This window comes from Python bivittatus, unplaced genomic scaffold (genome assembly GCF_059951505.1).
Source record: "Python bivittatus isolate LINGU-HERP-01145 unplaced genomic scaffold, Pbiv_v1 ctg000340_np1212, whole genome shotgun sequence".
Taxonomy (NCBI): domain Eukaryota; kingdom Metazoa; phylum Chordata; class Lepidosauria; order Squamata; family Pythonidae; genus Python; species Python bivittatus.
Window position 1 is genome coordinate 24,897,690 of NW_028277056.1, and position 21,307 is coordinate 24,918,996.

A 21,307-nucleotide genomic window follows, 5' to 3' on the forward strand; every position below is an offset into this window, starting at 1 on the left:
GAGTAATAAAGAAACTGTAGTGTAATGATCCTTTAGTAAAGACACCACTCTAAAGTGCAAAAAATACAGTGTTCAAAAACTAATTTTTTTGAATGCCTGTCAAACATATTATATTGCTCTTGGACAAGACTATAGAAATCAGAAAAGGTAGCTATAACAAGATGTCATTAAGGTGACATATTGTAAATTAATATGGTTAATGGACATTCTTATAACTGAATGACACTCCCACCCACCCCCCACTAAGGTGAATGTCGAAATAATGGTTACCAAAGGATCAGCTCGAGTTGGGGGAAGAAAAAAAGTGTAAAGAGAATAGAGGCCTGAAAACCTTGCATGGAATTATATTAACTGAAAATGTCTGCATTAGGTTTGATTTCAGGATATAAAATGGTATATTGCAGACATATTAAAGTGAAATACTGAAGTTGAGTCTTATGGTACACAATTACAACTGAGTTAATAGTAGTCTTCTATAACATCAAGACATATCTAAGCCTAATTTTTGATACATTGAATTAATCCCAACTTTATAAATTAGAAAATGTCCTTTGGCATTTCCTTCCCCTCATTCAAAGACATAATACAAGTAATACTATTAATAATACTTTTGGATTGTAACATAGCTAGTAAAATAAACTAGAGATCACATTTAAATTTGATCATATAAATTTGGCCTTATAAATTTGATAAATAAGTAAAATTTAAAGATATAAAATGTCTGCTTTAATATTCCTTTTTATCCTTTTAAGACTCCCTTGTATCTTTGTTATTCTTTAATTTAAAAAAAACTAAGTCACATGAAAAGTAGCTGCTTATTAAATATTACAAATCTGCACTCTCTTACTATATAGCAGAAGTAAGAAAGGTGACAACTTAAAAATAAGATAGAATTATTGGGTTTATTTATTTTAGAAACTTCTACAATTTTCCAAACTAAATTGAAGATGATAGCAAAACAAAACACTGTATAATACGTAAAAGATATAAACTACAGAACGTAACAGCAGCAAGGCCACATTAACGCTGTATAAGAAGCCAAGGGACTATATAAAGACAGTTCCTTAAAAAGATACTCATAAAGGGTTATGGTGAAGAATTTATACTGTTCTACTAACCATGCAAAATATGAAAGGCTATTGTTAAGGAATTTATATTATTCCATGCAGTTTTGAATCCTCAAGTACTCTGTCTAACTCTGTGCACATTTTAAGAAAGATTAAAAAAAAACTGGATCAGGTGCAAGAGAAGGATGGGAGGTATGATCAGGGAATTGGAAACCAAGTCCTCTGAAGAGAGGCTGAAGGAATTGACATGTTTAGCCTTGAAAAATGGGGAGATATAATAGCATTTTTCATATATCAAATTTGTATAGAAAAATATCTGTCATCTCAAACATAGGACATGGAATAATGTTACAGGAATGCAAATTCTAGTTGAATGTTAGAATTAACTTCCTAACAGTCAAAATAGTCTAATAGTGATAGATAATTACCAACTCAATTACCAACTACCACATGGTGGGCAACCATGTACCAATAGAGGTGAATATGTATAGCTCAGAGTTGAACTGTGGAGTCCTTGAGGTTCTCTGGCTTGGTTCTTTTCTTGCAAACGTTTCATTACCCGGCTAGGTAACATCTTCAGTGCTAAAATAGGATGGGGTTTGCTCTCTATTATATGCTGTGGCCTGCCTTGCCAGTGCTGGTGGGGGTGGGGGGTTTTGTTTTGCGCCTCTGGTAGTTCCTTGATTAGCATATGTTTACTGCTTGATTGTGTGCCTGGTGGTGACCTTTGCTTATCTGGGTGATGATTGCTGGTGATTGATTGCTGGTGAGATGATCTTCTGGTCTTCTGTCTCTTTTGAATAGTATGTAGGTGCTGTTTATCTCTATGTGTCTGTTAATTGCTGCCTTGTCTGAATACCAGGCTTCCAATATTCTTGCATATTTGGATTTAGCTTGGTCTAAAATGCTGACAAGTTCCCAGTTAAAACTATGGTTGAGTCTGTCCATGTGTTGTGAGATTAAGGAATTTTCATCATGTCTTCTGACTGCTAGTTGGTGCTCGTGGATGCACTCTGCTAGTCTTCTGCCTATCTGTCCTACGTAGTGTTTGTTACAGTCCTTACACTGTATGTTGTAGATGACTCCTGTTTTTTCTTCTTGGGTTACTGGGTCTTTTGGTTTACTTAAGATATTTTGGAGTGATTTTGTTGGTTTATGTGCTACAGAGATGCCATATGGTTGTAATAGTCTGTTGGTGGTTTCTGAGATGTTTCTGATGTATGGCAGTGTTATCCTTTTCATTGCTTGTGTAGGTTGTGTTGTAGTAGGTTGAGTGGTCAGGCGCTTTTTGATAAAATTCCGCGGATATCCATTTTGTTGGAAGATGTTCTATAGGCGGTCTTTTTCCTTTTTCTGCTGTTCTCGGTTGCTGCAATGCGTTTGTGCTCGCTTGAATAATGTTCTTACACAGCTCCTCTTGTGGGAGGTTGGGTTGTTACTTTGCTAGTGGAGTATTTGATTGGTGTGGGTTGTCTTCCGATAAATTTGGGTTTCTAATTTACTGTTGTTTCCTCTGCTGATGAGGATATCCAGGAAGGGTAGCGTGTTGTTGTTTTCTTCCTCTCTGGTGAATTTTATTCCTTTGAAGATGTTGTTAATGGTTTCATGTGTCTTCTCTAGTTGTTTCTTTTTTATTATAACAAATGTGTCATCTACATACCAGATCCATACTTTAGGTTGTATGTGAGGAAGTGCTATAGCTCTCAGAGAACCTCAAGGACTCCACTGGACAACCATGTGTTGTGAACGGGCAAAGAGTTCAAAGTGGAATGTATTTTGGATTCCAGATTCTGACAGGGATTCACTGAAAAGTCTATTCTGACAGGTTTGGAGTTGCTGCTGCTGACCTTCTCTCCAGTACCTGATATTATCCTACAGTCTTCTCCAAAGCCAGATCCTCTTCCTCTTACCACTGACATAACCAAAAAAACCAAAACAAAGCATACTTTTACTGATTTTAGCTTTCCTTGCAAGCCCAAGTTTCTTTTGCACCTCAGTTTTTCTGACATACTTTCAGTAGTTATTAGATACTTACTGAAGCACATTCTTGATCATTATACTCAACTTCCATTCCTATGCAGGTTCTTTTAAACTCCTAGCTTAGTCAAAAACTCACTATGTGTCCACACATTACCTAAGCTGCGTTCCCTTCATTTTTCCTCCATTGGAAAGGTATGTAATTATACTTCCAGGATCTATTTTGAGAGCTTCCCAACTCTCCTGCACACCATTGGACACTGAGAATTTCTGTCCATGACATCTTGCCTACTAATTCTCTAAGACTGCCGTAATTGGATCTCCTGAACCCTAGTGTGCTATTTGATAGTGTTTCAATTTCTCTTGTAGTATCACGAACCCCAGTATTACATGGTCACTTCCTCCTAAGATTCCTACTACTTTTACCTTGGAACCAGTTCTTTTCCATTGTTTAGAATCAGATCAATGAGAGCCAATCCCCTTTTCTCTTCTTCAACCTTCTGGAAGATAAAACAGTCAACAAGACCACTGAAAAACATTTGGGAGTGGTTGAGTTGGTTTTGTAACAGATGTCTGGATAAATTTTATTAGATTTTACCATTATTGTGATGTCTTTCCTCCTGAAAGTTTGTAATCTGATCCAGAATGACATAATCAGATCTTTGGTGGTCTATAGTACGGCCCCATATAGTGTCCTTGTTGTTTTCCCTTCTTTGTATTATTACACAAATGCTCTCAAATAGATTTTCATGCTCAAATTTCTGGATATACACTTTTTTCACATACATTCCTCCTTCACTTTTAGGTGACCTATTCCCTTGAATAAGTAATGCCCTACCACATTATATTCACCTGGAAGATTCTCCATGCAGAAAGAGTCAGAGGGAGAATGTCTTTCAACTGCTCTTACATGAGAGATTTTCATGTGTGGAAAAAGTTGGCAAGCTATTGCTTCAGGTTATATAGGCTGCCTTTTCCCATAAGAGGTGTCTGTAGGGAGAACAGTAGTGTAATCACACAGGAATTTTGGGGGGAACTTCAATCCATACAGGGCATTAAAGAGTGACTGCCTCTTCATAAAGTTGTATCTCAAAGTCATCCAGCCTTTGAATCAAAATCAGTTCTCCAATTCCTAGTATGGATTAAAGTATCTGAAGAAGTCTGGGATCCATTCGGATATGACTAGAGATAAGGGTGATGATGTTAGGTAGAATCCTTGTGTATTGCCAAAGGAGTTTGCTTCTTCAAATGGCAAAAATGTACCTTAAACCTAGTTTGTCTCCCTAAATGTTAGCTTCAAGGCTAAGCCAATCAAATACAATATAAGGCATTTGAGAAAGCACGAGTTTACCACAGGCAGGGCCATCCACAGCAAGCTGAATTTTTTTTCAGAATGGTATGATAAAATGTTATGATGTTAGAATCTCCTGTACTTGCATTTAATGTTATGACACACATACAACAGGGCTGGAATTTGCACTGCAATGTTATAACACATTACTTATCACGCACCCCACCCAGATGCCCATGACCATAGGATAAAAGCAAATATTGTAACCCGAAGATATAACTTTTTATACTATTTATTTTAGTGAGGATGTCTAAATGATTGTCTCTCTGGTAGACTGGAATATAGTGCTTTGTTTATTAATACAGAAATTACTTAGATGTTTTAAAAATGTAATGTAATAAGAAAGTTGATACTCAAAATTAAATGCAACAATATAATAAGACTTTCTGAATAATTTTTGTCTATGCAAAAACTGCAGATGTTGCACAATAAATAATGTTTGTTTCTTCCACAAACAGGAACTAATTCCAGAGTTTTACTACCTACCGGAAATGTTTGTCAACAGTAATGGATATAATCTTGGAGCCAGGGAAGATGAGACTATTGTGAATGATGTTGAGCTTCCCCCTTGGGCCAAGAAACCTGAAGACTTTGTCCGTATCAATCGAATGGTAAGATGTGTTTTTAATCAAGCTTGCTAACAAGTTCACAGAATGTATAAGCTAAGATATTCCTGTTTGTATTCACTATAAAGCAACAACTGAAAATATAAGGAAGAAAAACCACACAAAGGAGTTAGTTGATTGCATCTACCCTGTATTTAACACTGTTGAACTTTCCTTAGTGGAGGGTTATGATAAAACCATAAGTCCTTTAATACAGGTGAAACTCGAAAAATTAGAATATCATGCAAATGTTCATTTATGTCAGTAAGGCAACTCAAAAGGTGGAACCAATATATGAGATAGACGTATTACATGCAAAGCGAGATATGTCAAGCCTTACTTTGGTATAATTGTGATGATTATGGCATACAGCTTATGAAAACCCCAAATTCACAATCTCAGAAAATTAGAATAGTGTGAAAAGGTTCAATATTCTAGGCTCAAAGTGTCCCACTCTAATCAGCTAATGAATCCATAACACCTGCAAAGGGTTCCTGAGCCTTTAAATGGTCTCTCAGGCTGGTTCAGTAGGAATCACAAGCATGGGAAAGACTGCTGACCTGACAGTTGTGCAGAAAACCATCATTGACACTCTCCATAAGGAGGGAAAGCCCCAAAAGGTAATTGCAAAAGAAGTTGGATGTTCCCAAAGTGCTGTATCAAAGCACATCAATAGAAAGTTATGTGGAAGGGAAAAGTGTGGTAGAAAAAGGTGCACAAGCAGCAGGGATGACCGCAGCCTGGAGAGGATTGTCAGGAAAAGGCCATTCAAAAGTGTTGGGGACTTTCACAAGGAGTGGACTGAGGCTGGAGTTAGTGCATCAAGAGCCACCACACACAGACGGATCCTGGACATGGGCTTCAAATGTCATATTCCTCTTGTCAAGCCGCTCCTGAACAACAAACAACGTCAGAAGCGTCTTACCTGGGCTACAGAAAAAAAGAACTGGTCTGTTGCCCACTGGTCCAAAGTCCTCTTTTCTGATGAGAGCAACTTTTGCATCTCATTTGGGAACCAAGGACCCAGAGTCTGGAGGAAGAATGGAGAGGCACACAATGCACGATGCTTGAAGTCCAGTGTGAAGTTTCCACAGTCTGTGTTGATTTGGGAAGCCATGTCATCTCCTGATGTTGGTCCACTGTGCTTCATTAAGTCCAGGGTCAACGCAGCCGTCTACCAGGAGATTTTGGAGCACTTCATGCTTCCTTCCGCAGACGAGCTTTATGGGGATGCTGACTTCATTTTCCAGCAGGACTTGGCACCTGCCCACACTGCCAAAAGTACCAAAACCTGGTTCAGTGACCATGGGATTACTGTGCTTGATTGGCCAGCAAATCGCCTGACCTGAACCCCATAGAGAATCTATGGGCCATTGCCAAGAGAAAGATGAGGGACATGAGACCGAACAATGCAGCAGAGCTGAAGGCCGCTATTGAAGCATCCTGGTCTTCCATAACACATCAGCAGTGCCACAGGCTGACAGCATCCATGCCACACCGCATTGCGGCAGTCATTGCTGCAAAAGGGGCCAGACCAAGTACTGAGTACATATGCGTGCTTATACTTTGCAGAGGTCCGATATTGTTCTATTTCCAATCCTTGTGTTATTGATGTCATGTAATATTCTAATTTTCTGAGATTGTAAATTTGGGGTTTTCATAAGCTGTACACCATAATCATCACAATTATATCAAAGTAAGGCTTGACATATCTCGCTTTGCATGTAATGCGTCTATCTCATATATTGGTTTCACCTTTTGAGTTGCCTTAAACATAAGGCATAAATGAACATTTGCACAATATTCTAATTTTTCGAGTTTCACCTGTAAATTTAATTATTTAGCTCAACCTGATAAAGGTTCCTGCAATCCTCAATAAAGATATCATTGAGTTCCTGAAAAAACAAAATCAAATAGATGTATTATGGGCTAGGAGTAGTGTAGAAAAGTGTTAATATTATATGCACAAATATCTAATTCAGTCTCAGATTAATAAACAACTGGAACACTTATATATCAAAATCCATATCTTTCTGAATATTGTGATGAAATCTTCTAACCAAAGTAGCTCACAGGAAAATGTGTTTATTAGAAAAATTATAGTAGGAAAAGATGGAAAAAAGTGACAATACAAATATTACATTTGGAAAGGTGAATATAAAAATGCACATATTCAGGGGAATAAACTGATTCAAATGCTTTCCTTATGTACGTGCAGCTGTTTTGTTGGCATTCCCAGCTGAAATGTTCTCTCTGTATGAACAGACACCCATAAAATTATATATATTTTTTTAATCTTAAGAGTGCCACAAGACTTTTATTTTTGCTGCAAAAAATTAATACAGATACACCTCTGGAAACTGTTGTTTGGGATACAACATTATTTGCTAGCTACTGGTTTTGTACAATATAAAACAATACTTTCCTAGCCCGTGTGGTGTAGTGGTGAAGGAAAGACTGGAAAGACCAGGTTCTAGTCCTTCTCAGCCACAGAAGCTCATTAGTAACTTTAAGCCAGTCACACTCTCTCAGTCCATCCTGTCTCACCAGTGTGTTGTGGTAGGGAAAAATGGGAGGAGGAAGCACTGTATTACATTTTGAGGTCCTGAAGGAAAGTCATGATATAAATTTAACAAACAAACAAATAAATATTTGACAAATGTTAACTATATAAAGGATACAGTTCAGTGCACCTTTTCCCAGGAGTAAGCTTAACTATACACAATAGGACCTGCTGCTGAATAGGCATGCGTTATAAATATTGAAAGTAAATTTTATATATATTTTATACATTTATTTATACATTCAATCCCATTATTAAAATAACAAAAATAGCAAGAGTTAATAGCATATGTTTAAAATCTATGTAAATCTATCCATACAACCCAGATGGCCAAATGTAATGCTTTTATGTCCATTATATTTTATAATCTAAATTAGAATTTATGGGTGCTGAATGTAATAAGACTATTTAAAGATTACTTGTTAAAGTGCATTTCCCAGAGCTGCCTTTTCTCTGCATAAATCAACACATTAGAGAGGCTCTTCACAATTTATCCAGTACTATAACCCATAGTAGCACACATTCTGTTTTTTAAAAGAAAGTGCTTTCTTAAGCGTCTTTATGTCAGTATTAGATTTCTATAAAAATATTACACATGGTTCCTGTCTCACCTATCTCACTTCATTCATAAAAGGCCTCTTGCAAGATGACTAGAAATTTTACTCCAGCAATAGGGTTTATCCCTTTTCTGTCAGCTAGCAAGTCTACTTAGATACTTCTCTCTGTCTGGGTCCCTGGAGCAGTCTTCCTCAACCTTGGCAACTTTAAGAAGTATGGACTTCAACTCCCAGAATTCCCTAACCAACTTGCTGCCTTGGGAATTCTGGGAGTTGAAGTCCACACATCTTAAAGTTGCTAAGGTTGAGAAGCACTTCCCTGGAGAGATGCAGCTAATCAAAATAGAAAATAAATATGTGGATAGTCAAATAATATGATTTGGTATAAGTCTCAGTCTTTCTAAACTGCAAGTGCTGAGTGTAGTTCTATATTTTACTTTGCAATGCAGTGCATAACTCAGAATGAGTTAAGCTATAACTCATTTTCATAAGTAGCAGTAGTTTCAGCTGATAGAAGATAAGGGGGAAATGATTTTCCCCTCCCTCCTGCAGTTCCCCAGGCTTTCCCAAAGTCTCCTCTGGAAGGTTCCCTGGATTGTGAGAGTGTTAGAGACTGGACTGCAGGAGAAAAAGTTCCAATCTGGTACTGGGAGACTTCTAGTATGATGATGCATTCCATCTATGTTTATTAAGTAAAACCGTGCACACAAAATGTGTATTGTATTGTGAAGTATACAAAAATACATCAGGATAAATTATTTACAAAAAAATGTAAAACTAAGTGCGTGTGTGTATCTAGAGAAATAATCAGAAATGGATATAAATTTTCATGCAAGAACATTTACAAAGTGATTTAAGAAGTTTACAAACTGATGTAAAAATGAGAAATTTTATGAAACAAATATGTAATCTAGAAACTGAAAAACTGCACTAAAAGAAAACTAAATAAAAGAGGAGTTCTGACTTCAAATATGGGTTGATCTTCTGTATAAAGCATCCCATTTAGTTTTTATCTACAGCCTGAGATGGTATAGTTTGGACTATGCATTTCAAAAATAGAAATTTGCATTTGTGCCTTTCATATTTTGAAAAGATTTTGGACATGTGGGCCAGCTGGTTATTTTTTTTCAGTTATTGTATCTGCTAGCTCATAATAGTAACTATCGCAACAATAACAATCATAGTTGCTACAGAAAATATTAGAGCATAAGAAAAACCCTTCTGGATTTGGCCATGGCCCATTTTAATCCAGAGCCGTGTTTCTCACAATGGCTAACTAGATATCTGTGGAGTGCTTACAATCAGGAAATATGCCTGTTGATTCCCATGCTGCGTCCAATCCAGAGGTAGCATAGTATATGATAAATCTCTCCTCTAACAGACTATCTTAGGGTTTTTTTCAATCCCATTTTAAAGGCATCTATTACCATGTTTCCTGCTAATGAATTCCATAGGTTTCATTATGCATTATATAAAGAAGAGTTTTCTTTTCTCTCTTTTAAATCTTCTTCCAACTACTTCACGGCATTCCTTTTCTCCTTTCAGCAAGATATAGCCTTGGTCCTCCATTACTTCCTTCTCCAGCCAAAACCAGACACATCCTATGCCACATCCTCTCATTTCCATATTTGCATTTCCCCATCTTCCCACTTTCTAATACTTTCTCCTTATCACCTACCACTAACAGTTTGCTGTCCCCCCAAAGCAAAACTTTGCATTATTGTCCTTGAAAATTACACTACATTAGATATTCTCTGAACAAAAAAGAACAATAGTCCACATATTTAACCAACTCATTGCTTACCCCTACATCAAGATCATTAATGAATGAAAAGCACTGATCCCAACATAGGTTCTTGAGTGATTCCACTTCTTACTTACCTCCGTTGAGGAAACAGACCATTTATTCTTACTCTTTTTTAAAAAACCAGTTAACAATCCATGAAAGGAAGGGTCTTTCTTTCTAATATTTCCTTCCCATCAGGCTTAAATCATGTTTTCCTAACTGTCCACAGATAGTTTCTCCAAGGTAATCTCTGTGGTTCTCTACACTTAAGTATCTATTCATTGTTTTCTGTAGAAAAGACAGTTTCAAAGCATTCATTTTTTCTGTAATCTCCATCTCTTTCAGTCCTTTGTTGTTTAACAGCCCAATCTCTTTCCCTGCTGCTTTTTATTTTGAATATATTTAAAGAAGTTCTTACTAAAAAAAAGTTCTCTCTTTTTGCGGTATGCTCCTTAAATTCTTTTTTATTATTATTTCCTTAGTATAACTTACACTTTTCCCCCACACTTCATGCTTCTTTTTGTCCTCATAACAACAGGCTTTCCATTTCCTGCAGAGATGCTTCTTGGCTTTTATAGCTTCCTGAACACTATAGAAAGTCCTATTGGTTCTTACTAAATTATATTGAGTCTTTCTTAAATTACGGAATATATTCTAGGTGAATCTCAGTTGGTTGGTTGGTTGATTGATTGATTGATTGATTGATTATGTCGCCATCCAGTCAGCATCAACTTTTAATGATCACATAGATTTTCCCCTGACAATCTGTTCCTAACTTAGTTTTTCAGGTCTTCCAACAGTACGCTCATAACCACTGTAACTGAATCCATCCATCTTGCTGCTAGTAATCCTCTTCTCTTTGCTTCCACATTTCCCAGCATTAGACCTTTTCCAGAGGTGAATCTCAATTTCAGAGGTTTAAAATAATCTTCAGATACTGTGAAGAGGTTTGGCTCTCTTGACATTTCTTTTCAGTCTCTTTTTCACCAACCTTCTCATTTTTAGTGATTTCTTCTTTTGTAGTCAAATGTGATTGTGTAGGGCCACCATACATTTGCATATATGCTAAATATAATAGCATTATAATCACTGTTCCCTATTGTTTCCATAATGATTACATCATGGTCACTACTTAGGATTAAATTTAAGGTCACCTCTCCTTTGGTTAGTTCCAAAACCCAATTCTAAAGCACATTAATTCAGGTTATTTCCAAATTTGGTTTCTTTGTCATGGCTAGGGCATGAATGTACCCAATCTATGTGAAGTCCCCCATTATTAAATAACTTATTTGCACACCTGGTTTCATTCAACATCTCAAGATTGCCCTTCTTATTTTGATCACTGGATGATGATATATCCCTAGATCTAATATACATTTGTGGACAGATATTGCCACCCATAGTGATTCTATGGAGGAATCTGCTCTTTTTTTTTTTTTTTGGTATGTTAGATTTTATACATGTTTTGGTATGTTAGATTTTATACATTTTTCGGTATGTTAGATCTTATACATCCTTGCTATAAAGAGCAACACTTTCCCCAGCGGGACCTTCCCTCTTCTGGTATAAAATTTGCATCCCAAAAACAGTAGCATTTCACTGGTTCTGTTTATTCCTCTATATCTATGTTTTCTTTCACAAGCAAGAATTCTTAATTCTTGACTTACTGTAGTTTGGAACCTTCGATACATCATGTCCTCTCTCAAATATTGTTGGCACTCTCTTTTTCTTTTCACTGATACGATAACCCCAGTAAACATTGGTCCTACCCCTTGTAGTATTTCCACACTTTTCCAGCACCTGTCAGGTTTTCTCCTCCTTTCTACCAAGTTTTTCATGTTATGCACCAGCAGCCTGTCTCCATTTCACTTCAAGTGGAATCTGTTGCTCTTATACAGGTTTGGCTTCCTCACAATGCTTTCCAAATGAATCTAAACACCTCCATTTGATACCATAGTGTCATCAGTACCTAGATGGCCCTGCACATAGATCAGGTAGCATACCTTCCTTGGCTCTTCTGGATTTCAATCTTATATCTAGAATCCAATCTTCTTTCCCCAAGATCATAATGACATCATGATGAAAATGGTATAATTCATCACATTTGCATGATAACATGATGATACACATGACAGCTTTTCCCACATGTATCACCCATACCAGTGGCTAACTTAGCTTAAAGCTTAGTCCCTGGAGATGGACAATGTGCTCCTCCCTACTTTCCTCTCCTGCTAAACTCCATTGCATAAGTCCCCATTTGCCCTCTGTTCATTTGCTGTGATTGCCAACTGCAATTGTTTTTATAATCAATCCTTGATTATAAATCAATGATTCTCAGAATATTTTCCAAAAAATAAAAGTCAATTACATTTGTTTTAAAATAGAGAAAATTGTTGTAAATTTTAAGGATAAAAACATGGTAAAAGTCCACAATTATTAATATATTTTGTATCATATGCATCTTTTAGTTATGCTTCTTTTATACAAAGCTTTCATGTGTTCTTTGTACCTAACTGCCAGATTTTTTAATTACATTTTAGTGCTAAAAATACTGAGATATTTGGCAAATCAGGTTATCTCATTTGAAAATAAAATATTTACCAGGTTTCTTTTATATTTGTTGCTGGGTATCCTGATATTTATAAGTGCTGTTGCATTTTTAACAAGAGTTTAAATATTAAAAATCAAGCTATATAGAGGTTTTTCAAAAAATCTTTATTCAAGACTTTCCTAATTATGCAGATAATCACTTGTGAAAATTAGTGGACGCTGATGATTACTGATTTGTTACATTCATTCATAAATTAATGGTATATTTGTGTTTAGCAGTACGTGCATATATGTTACACGTTATTTTGTGTGCAAGTGTGAGGTGTATGTCAGGAACCCCCATTCTGTTTGTATATGTTAATGGATGCTATACATGATAGGGATACTATAATACTGCATAATAACTTGGTCCCATCTAATCTAGAAAGTATTTTACAAACTAGATAAGAATATTTTATATGTTTTAACTGAGAAAGAATCTCTTATTGAAAGAAATTCCTGTACAGATTGCTCTCATTAAAAAGGCTAGAGGAGTGATTACATTCAGTAACTTTTAGGATGTGTTTCAATGGATTTTAAGAGCATTCAATTTATACATCAGTGATTGTTGGCTCAGTTTAATTTATCCATAGCAAGCTGGACTGATTACTACTGACATAGCCATGAAACATTAATAAAGCATTGTGTTCAATGCTAACATGATTATGGCCTGACCTCAGTGATGTCACAGAGGACAGAAACAGTAAGTGTTCCTGCTAACATTACCCTAATGCTGGGTTCATCAATCATAATCTACCAGTTTACAAAAAAAAAAAAAAAAAGGAAAAAGCTTTTCACAGATGTGACTTCGTAGTCTTGCTGAGCTTTTTGATCCCAGAAGACTTGTGGTGGCCATGAGAGTCTGAAATAAAACAGGTTCAGGAACAAGCCAAGCATGTTAAATCAAGGTAAGAAACTGTAATGTAAAACACACACAGACACAGTATAGCCTTTAAAGCAAGCATTTTGTAATTTCAAGACATGACCTGTTGTAATCCAAGACTAATTATGACAATATTTTGATTATTGGGAGCACAGATTGTAGTATATTACAAATTGCAGTGCTGAGTATAGCAAACTGAAAATATACTTTCAGATTCAGGAAATGGCTTTCTCTACCAATATACTAGTTTGTTATTTAGAAAAACAGAGTATACAGATATTTTATTCAAGCCCAAAATCGTGTCCATATTCAATTGTTGTCTCCTTTCTAATTCGTTTCTTATACAAATGCATACTATTTATGTATGTTATTCATATTCTGTCTTTCACATTTTCCATATTCCCCTTCTATTTTATCTTCACAAGGACATTTGAATGTGACACTTGGATCACCACAGTGATTTGATTAAGTGAGGCTGAATGGTTGTAGGTAATCCAGTAGTTCTTTTGTACAGTAATGACTTAAATCAGGACAATCCTAATATAGGATATAATCTTATGGATGATCTCTGGTGGGAGCGGGATGGTGGAAGTGCGACCATCCTTGCTCTCCTTGATCTCTCAGCGGCTTTCAATACCGTCAACAATGGTATCCTGTTGGGATGACTCAGGGAATTGGGGGTGGGCGACACAGTATTGTGCTGGTTCACCTCCTTTCTTCAGGGCCGATCCCAATTGGTGTTGATAGGGAGCAAGAGGTCCCATCCTCGGCCCCTCCTTTGCGGGCTGCCGCAGGGTTCAGTTCTTTCCCCACTCCTTTTCAACATCTACATGAAACTGCTGGGTGAGATCATCCGTCACCATGGGATGAGGTATCATCAGTACGCTGATGATACGCAATTATACATCTCCATCCCTGGTGAAGTAAGTGATGCCATGGCTGCCCTTTCTTGGTGCCTAGAGGCTGTAAGGGTCTGGATGGGGAGCAACAGGCTTCGGCTGAACCCTGGTAAGATGGAGTGGCTATGGGTTAATGGCTCCTCTGTATCTGGGACTTTGTCATCTTTGGTGCTCGATGGGGTGGCACTACCCCAGACAGACCCAGTGCGTAATCTGGGGGTCCTCCTAGACTCACGGCTCCTGCTTGAAGAGCAGGTGGCAGCCGTGGCAAGGAGGGCCTTTGCACAACTTCGGGTTGTGCATCAGTTACGCCCTTTCCTGGATCGGGATGCCCTTCAAACAGTCACTCATGCCCTTGTTATCTCCCAGATAGACTACTGCAATGCGGTCTACATGGGGCTACCCTTGAAGAGTATCTGGAAGCTACAGCTGGTCCATAATGCGGCCGCGCGGGCTATTTTTAGAGCCCCGAGAAGGGCCCATGTAACACCATTGCTCCACGAGCTGCATTGGGTACCAGTTTTCTTCCAGGTCCAATTCAAGATGTTGGTTATTACCTTTAAAGCCCTACATGGCATGGGGCCAGGTTACCTAAGGGACTGCCTCTTCCCTATGACTTCAACCCGTCCCACCCGTTCACAGAGAGAGGGCATGCTTCGGACCCCCTCAGTAAAAGAACTCCATCTAGCGGGGTCCAGAAGGCGGGCCTTCTCTGCGATAGCCCCCGCTCTTTGGAACATTCTGCCTCCGGAGGTGTGATTGGCCCCCTCACTCCTGGCCTTCTGAAGGACCTTGAAGACCTGGCTCTGTCACTTGGCCTGGGGCAGGGAGGGAATATCTCAAGCAGGGAGATGGCTAGCCCCATAGTGGCCAGCTGTCCTCGGCCCAATTTTCCATCTTCTTGGATTTTCCTTTTTTAGTATTGTTTTAATTCTATATATATTATGTATTTTATATATATTTATAGTTTTAATGTCTTTGTAAGCCGCCCAGAGTCCCCTATTGTGGGGGAGATGGGCGGGGGAGAAATCCAATCAATAATAATAATAATAGTACTTAGGCTCTATATTTGCCAAAACCTTGGATGTGATCCTCAAAGATTCCTTCAAAAGTTGCTATAACACTGTAATTTTTCGTATAATAGAAGATAAAATTAATAAATACATAGGGAGTACTTGATTAAACTATATTTAAATAAGAATTTCATGAATTTAGTGTAATTTTAATTGAAATAAAAATAAGGTTTAGTTTAGGGTCATCCACAAAGTAGGCCAGCTTACCCCGTATCTCTAATAACAAATGAACAAATTTAAAAAATCAGTTGCTATACAGTTGAATTCCATATAAATCTGCCTAATGATTATAAACTTTTGAGGACCTCTTTCTCAGTCCAAAGAGATTTGGTAGTAACATGTACAGAGTCTTTTCTGTGACAGCACCCTAAGAGAAAATATCATTAATAATATACAGTGAAAGTTTCATCTAATGAACTAATTATGGGGAAGAGGTATCTGTTATTCCCAATTGTCTGTTCAATCAGAGAGTATATTACCTGCAGTAATATAATTACACAAATTACACAACTTGCATCATTTATGTCTTTTCTAAAATTATATAAATACAACAGAGAATCTGTCTGTTACATCTGAAGTCTGTTGCATCAAGGTCTGCTAAATCAAGATTTTATTGTATATAATCAGTACATATTGCCAAGCTTAATTTTGTGGCATCCTTCTGCTCTCAGCTTTAATGTTTACAGAGAGCTTTTACACACACACACACACACATACACACATACAATACACAAACATATTATAAACACATCTACAATTGCTTCCATTCTCGTCGTCCTATACTTGTTTACTCTGAAGTAAAATTTACTGAATGCAATTGGGCTAGCTTCCATTTACTAGAGCATAGGATTGTGGCATTAATGATTTAAGAAGAAAAATGATTGTAAGTTTTTTACTGTTTTTGGTTAATTTTTTGAAGAATGTATTTTTCTTAACTGATATTTAGCTAGTAACATTATTGTCTGACTAATTTAGAAGATTAATGCCAGATAAATTCATTCAGCTCTGACTCAGTGGAAGCTATATTTCTACTGCTAAACTGAACATGTGTTATTATTCTAAATAATTTCCATCTGAAGCCTCTGCATGCTCATGTTCTATGTATAGAATGGTTAATGTTAGAAATATTGAAAAAACGGCTGAGGCAGGAATAAAACATAAGACTTCAAAATCTTGCTGTCCAATATCCACCCAAGTTTCCTTTTATGAAATTCATAACATACTGGTACTGTTTAAAATTCTATATAAAGTTTAAAGATTTTGTGTATAATAAATCAGGGCTTGGTTTACATACACAGCTATGCCATTCTTTAAGAGTAGAAAAATGATATAGAAAACACAGTGGAAATTTTAGTCTGTAATTGGAATAAAAGAGTCAGAATTTTACAGTTTGCTCTACATTCCAGTTAATCTGGTATACTAGGTTTTAAACTGATTGAACTCCATTGCTTCACAAGGTTGATTTTAACTAATATTCTAATGAATTAATATGGATTAAATGGATGACTGGGAACAAAGGCTTTTGCTGCTTTTGAAGGATTACATAGCAACTAAGAAGCCACAAACCTCATTGGTATTCTTAATTTTATAACCTGCCTTTATTTTAATTTGAGAATAGACAGGGATAGGAATATGTTTTGTCAAAGTAGTATATGAATGTGACAGAAGGAAATTTAGCAAGAGACAAATGCAGAGTTCTTCACTTTGGAAGAAAAATCAGGTACAGTTATGTGATGAAAGAATCCTGATTTGATTATAATCCTTGTGAAAAAGATCTTGGTATAGTAATTGATTGTAAACTTCATATGAATCAACAGAATGACATGGCTGCAAAAAAGGCAACTGTAATTTTATTTCATTTATTTATTTAGACTGCATCAATCCAAGTGCATGTTCCAAACCATAGGAAATAATAGTTCCATTTTATTTTGCTTTGGTCAGATCCCACGTCAAATATGTATCCAAGTCTTGACATAAGTTTTTAAAACGTTTCAGAGAAAATGGAACAGATTCCAAGAATGGTACCAAGGATGATCAGATAACCGAAAACTAGTCCTCCAAAGAGACATTGAAAGACCTGAGCGTGTTTAACCTTGACAATGAAAAGACTGAAAGGACATATGATAGTGTTCTTCAAATACCTCAATGGATGTTATACCCCTTGTCATTCCAGGATTCAGAAGACAGCAGAAAGAATCTAAGTTAAAAGAAGCAGATATGAATTTTAAAAAAAAAAGTATAGTGTGACAGTTGAACCAAATAGGCACAGAAGTGGTGGGCTCCTCTTAACTGGTTCCTATCAAGCTGAGGTGATCAGAGATGCTTTAATTTGGATGACTACACTAGATTCAATTGCCTAAATGGCCCATTCCAACTCTATGAAATACTGTAAATAGAGAAATATAGAAAACCATTTTGAAACATTCATAAAAAAGCAGAATACAAACCTTAAAAATAGCATGAAATAAATATTTTTAGTACTTCTATTGTGGTTTTTCATCAAGGTCTCAATAGAACTAACAGCACATAAGAAGAACTGAATGCCAATAAAAGCTCACAATAGCAGTGTATTTACCAAGTTCATAGCAAATGTATTAGGAATTTTAAAGGAAGTTCTGAGAAGGCTATCATATTATGCCATTGACTTTGTAAAAGAAATAGAAAATGATACTTGTATGGGAAGCATATTTCCTCTTTCATCCTCTCAATTTCATTTCTAGGCTCTGGAAAGTGAATTTGTGTCTTGTCAGCTTCACCAGTGGATTGATCTGATATTTGGCTATAAGCAACGAGGACCAGAAGCTGTGCGGGCACTTAATGTTTTCCATTACTTGACATACGAAGGTTCAGTAAACCTTGACAGTATCACTGATCCTGTTCTCAGAGAAGTAAGTACCTTTGGCTCCCACTTTTTTTTCCTTCAATCATTGCTAAATGTTTCTTAATATTAGGTTTTTCACTTGAAAAAAATGGATTATTTTGTTATTCTTCAAAACAAAAAGGGGTTTGTGCACATGCCCTTGGTCAAGCTTATTTGTCATATCATAAATTGTTGGGAGTATCATCTGCATCTTGGATATTGATTTGTGAAAGATGGAAACCTGGCTTAAAAATTTACCTCTCTTCTGAGGCAAACTGAATCCACATATATGTTTCTAAGATAGATGTGGGAGAACCTCGCTGACATTACAAATATTCCTTTGGATTTTTCGCAATTATATTGTATTAATCAACAAGTGAGGTTAAAATAGGTTATGTGTTTGTGCTAATGTATTATATTTACTGAATTACTAACTAGAAGAGTTGGACATGTTGAAATCCATACATATGTACATTTCTTATATTTATACTGCTTACAAAATCATGTTTGATTTTGTTTGTTTATGTATCAATAAGTCAAATAGACACAGAATAAAATAACCCAAACATGAATGAAGATGCTGGTTTCTTTTAGCATGTGTGTGTGGTGTCTTATAGCACTTTTTCAAAAATTTGGTTTCTGCAGAATGTGCTTCCATGTATTGTCTCCTAACTTGTCAACTCATCTTAGTAAAATTATTATTAGATTATTGCTCTAATATTAAAGCATTCTGTAAAATAATTCAGTTTGGTTGAAAAGTGTGAAGATGCAGCAGCTGCAAGATGAGTATTGTTGTGTTGAGGCTGCATACATAAGCTTCTATGCCCCATGATATCTGCCATCTGTTGTATGCAAAACAAGCAATAATTTATACAAGGGCAGCAGAGTACTTGTGGCATTTTTTTCCTGAAAAGTGAGAATCTGAAAATTTACAGTTAATTACTTAATTATCTCACAAACTAGATATTAATTTATATTTCCATAATATTTCTACAGTTTAGGCTGAGTTGCACATTCTGAGATATTAGAATCCTATTTCATGGTACTAGCAGAAATGCATGAACTATATCTAATTTCATGCAATCATTGGAAAAGTTGACATATTTTTGATTTTCACTTCAATATTGGAAAGACAGGATATGAATCTAACAAATACTTCAGATAGTTTGGATCTAAATTTAATTCATCATCCAAACAGACTCAGTGAAATCAATGCAACTTAGTCTCATTTATTTCAGGAAGTCCAGTAAATTAACTATGAAAATATCAAGAAAGAAACTTCTTGACAAAATGTTTGTGGGCAAGATTTAGGGTAGCATTTATTCATTCCCAATGGCCCTCTCTAAAATTTTTAGGATTTCTGTGTGTTTGTGTGTGTGGTGGGTATATATTCTTCTGCTTCATCCTGATAGTCAGGCTTGCAACTTCAGACTAAATACAGGATAATAAATTCTACCTCCCCTCCTACATTCAGATATTTAAGAGGATTTTTAAAAAATTAAATGTTTTTGTCATTTAGATAAGTAGAAGAACGTGTTGGGATTCTTGCTAGACAACTGTTTGATTAATTGTAAAGAATGCACCTTTCTTTCTAATTTGGATTCTTATATACTTCAATTCCTAAGAGCTACAAGCATCATAAGAATAGAAATACAGTTGAAGGAAGTCAGCCTGGCATTCTCCAGGTGTATTGGAAAATGCAGCCTCAGAATTCCCAAGTAGTAGGATCATTGGCTAGAGATTTTAATCCCAGTATATCTGGAGGGTACCAGGTTGGGTAATGCTGGTGTAGCTTTGCATCTTATGAACTATGTTAAACTATTGTACATGCATATCATATTTTTCAAATTCGTAGATGCTTCAAGTCACTTCCAGTTTCATTTCTTCATTTATTAGAAACTTCCTTCAGATTTTTATCTTAAAAGGTTGAGATATGTTTAATGTGAGATGCTCTAAAAAGAGAGAGAAAGAGAGAGAGAGAGAATATTTTTGCTGACAGTAAATATGTACCAAGTTATGATTTTCCTATTTTTTCCTATAAATTATTAACAGATCTAGTTAAACTGTAAGAATGACGTACTGTATCATGAGACTAGGAGCAGGGAAAAAAATAATCTTCCTTTTGGAAGAGGACTCATATTTCATCTTGCCTCCTTATGCCTTCCAACAGTTCATTTTTGCCATACAATTCACATATTATTTCATGTAGTGTGGGATGATGATACTTGGCTGTTTTTATAAGGTATTAAGTAGTTCATATCAGTTAACTCGGTAATATTTGCAATAGCTCTAAAGTGTAGGCCAGTGGTTACTCTCCCAAATTTCTGCAGTCTTACATTAACTGAATTGACGTTTTTCAGGATCCTATTACAAATAAGGTATGTGTTCACATTTGATCTCTCTCTCTTTCTCTCTCATTCTCTCTCTCTCTCTCTCTCTCACACACACACACACACACACACACCCACACACACACGTTTCTAAAAGGCTAGTTTAATACTTAGTTTTTCTTCATTAGGATTGTATTCCAAGGCAACCCCCAGAGCAAACCAAACCACTTTTTTAAAATTATTATATCTATGTCCAAACATTATTTATAGTCTAATGAAACAGTGCATTGGTGGGGAAGGGGGGAACTATTGCTATAGATGCACACAAATTGGAAACATAGCAAGCTCTAGTTTCATCAGATAACATTTGCAAGAATGCTGATGTAGTGCTAGTTTCCCTTTTTTCTTTTTTCAAAACCAAGAAATTTAGTAAAGTGAAAGATAAAATTTAATAAACAGCTCAAGAATATTGATTCGTTTTTTCCTTGACAGGTGAAATCATAGTTACAGCACTAACCACAGCAATTATTGCATTAAAATGTCACAAAATTAGAGGTCAGAATAAGAGATAATTTTCTTCTGTGTGTCAGATTAAAAATTGACATTCTTTGACAGTACAGGATCTCTAGCTGAGAAAATTATGACAGCTTAACTCATCTTGCACTTGTACAGCAGTAATTGATAATGAACTTTTCCATGACAGCCTTCTCCTGTGGAGAAACATGACAGAACATCCCTGCTACAAAGCCTGTATCTCTGTTTAATAT

General features: G+C 36.2%; 1 protein-coding gene across 3 annotated transcripts in view; it reads left to right on the top strand.

Annotated features, from left to right (window-relative positions):
* Positions 1-21,307, top strand: part of NBEA (neurobeachin) — a 441,196-nt gene that overhangs the window by 380,043 nt on the left and 39,846 nt on the right. For all 3 annotated transcript variants that reach the window (XM_088140729.1, XM_088140730.1, XM_088140731.1), the window contains 2 exons: positions 4,854-5,006; positions 18,071-18,238. In XM_088140729.1, coding sequence (XP_087996855.1) covers positions 4,854-5,006; positions 18,071-18,238 — 321 coding nt within the window. The remainder of the gene's footprint in view (positions 1-4,853; positions 5,007-18,070; positions 18,239-21,307) is intronic.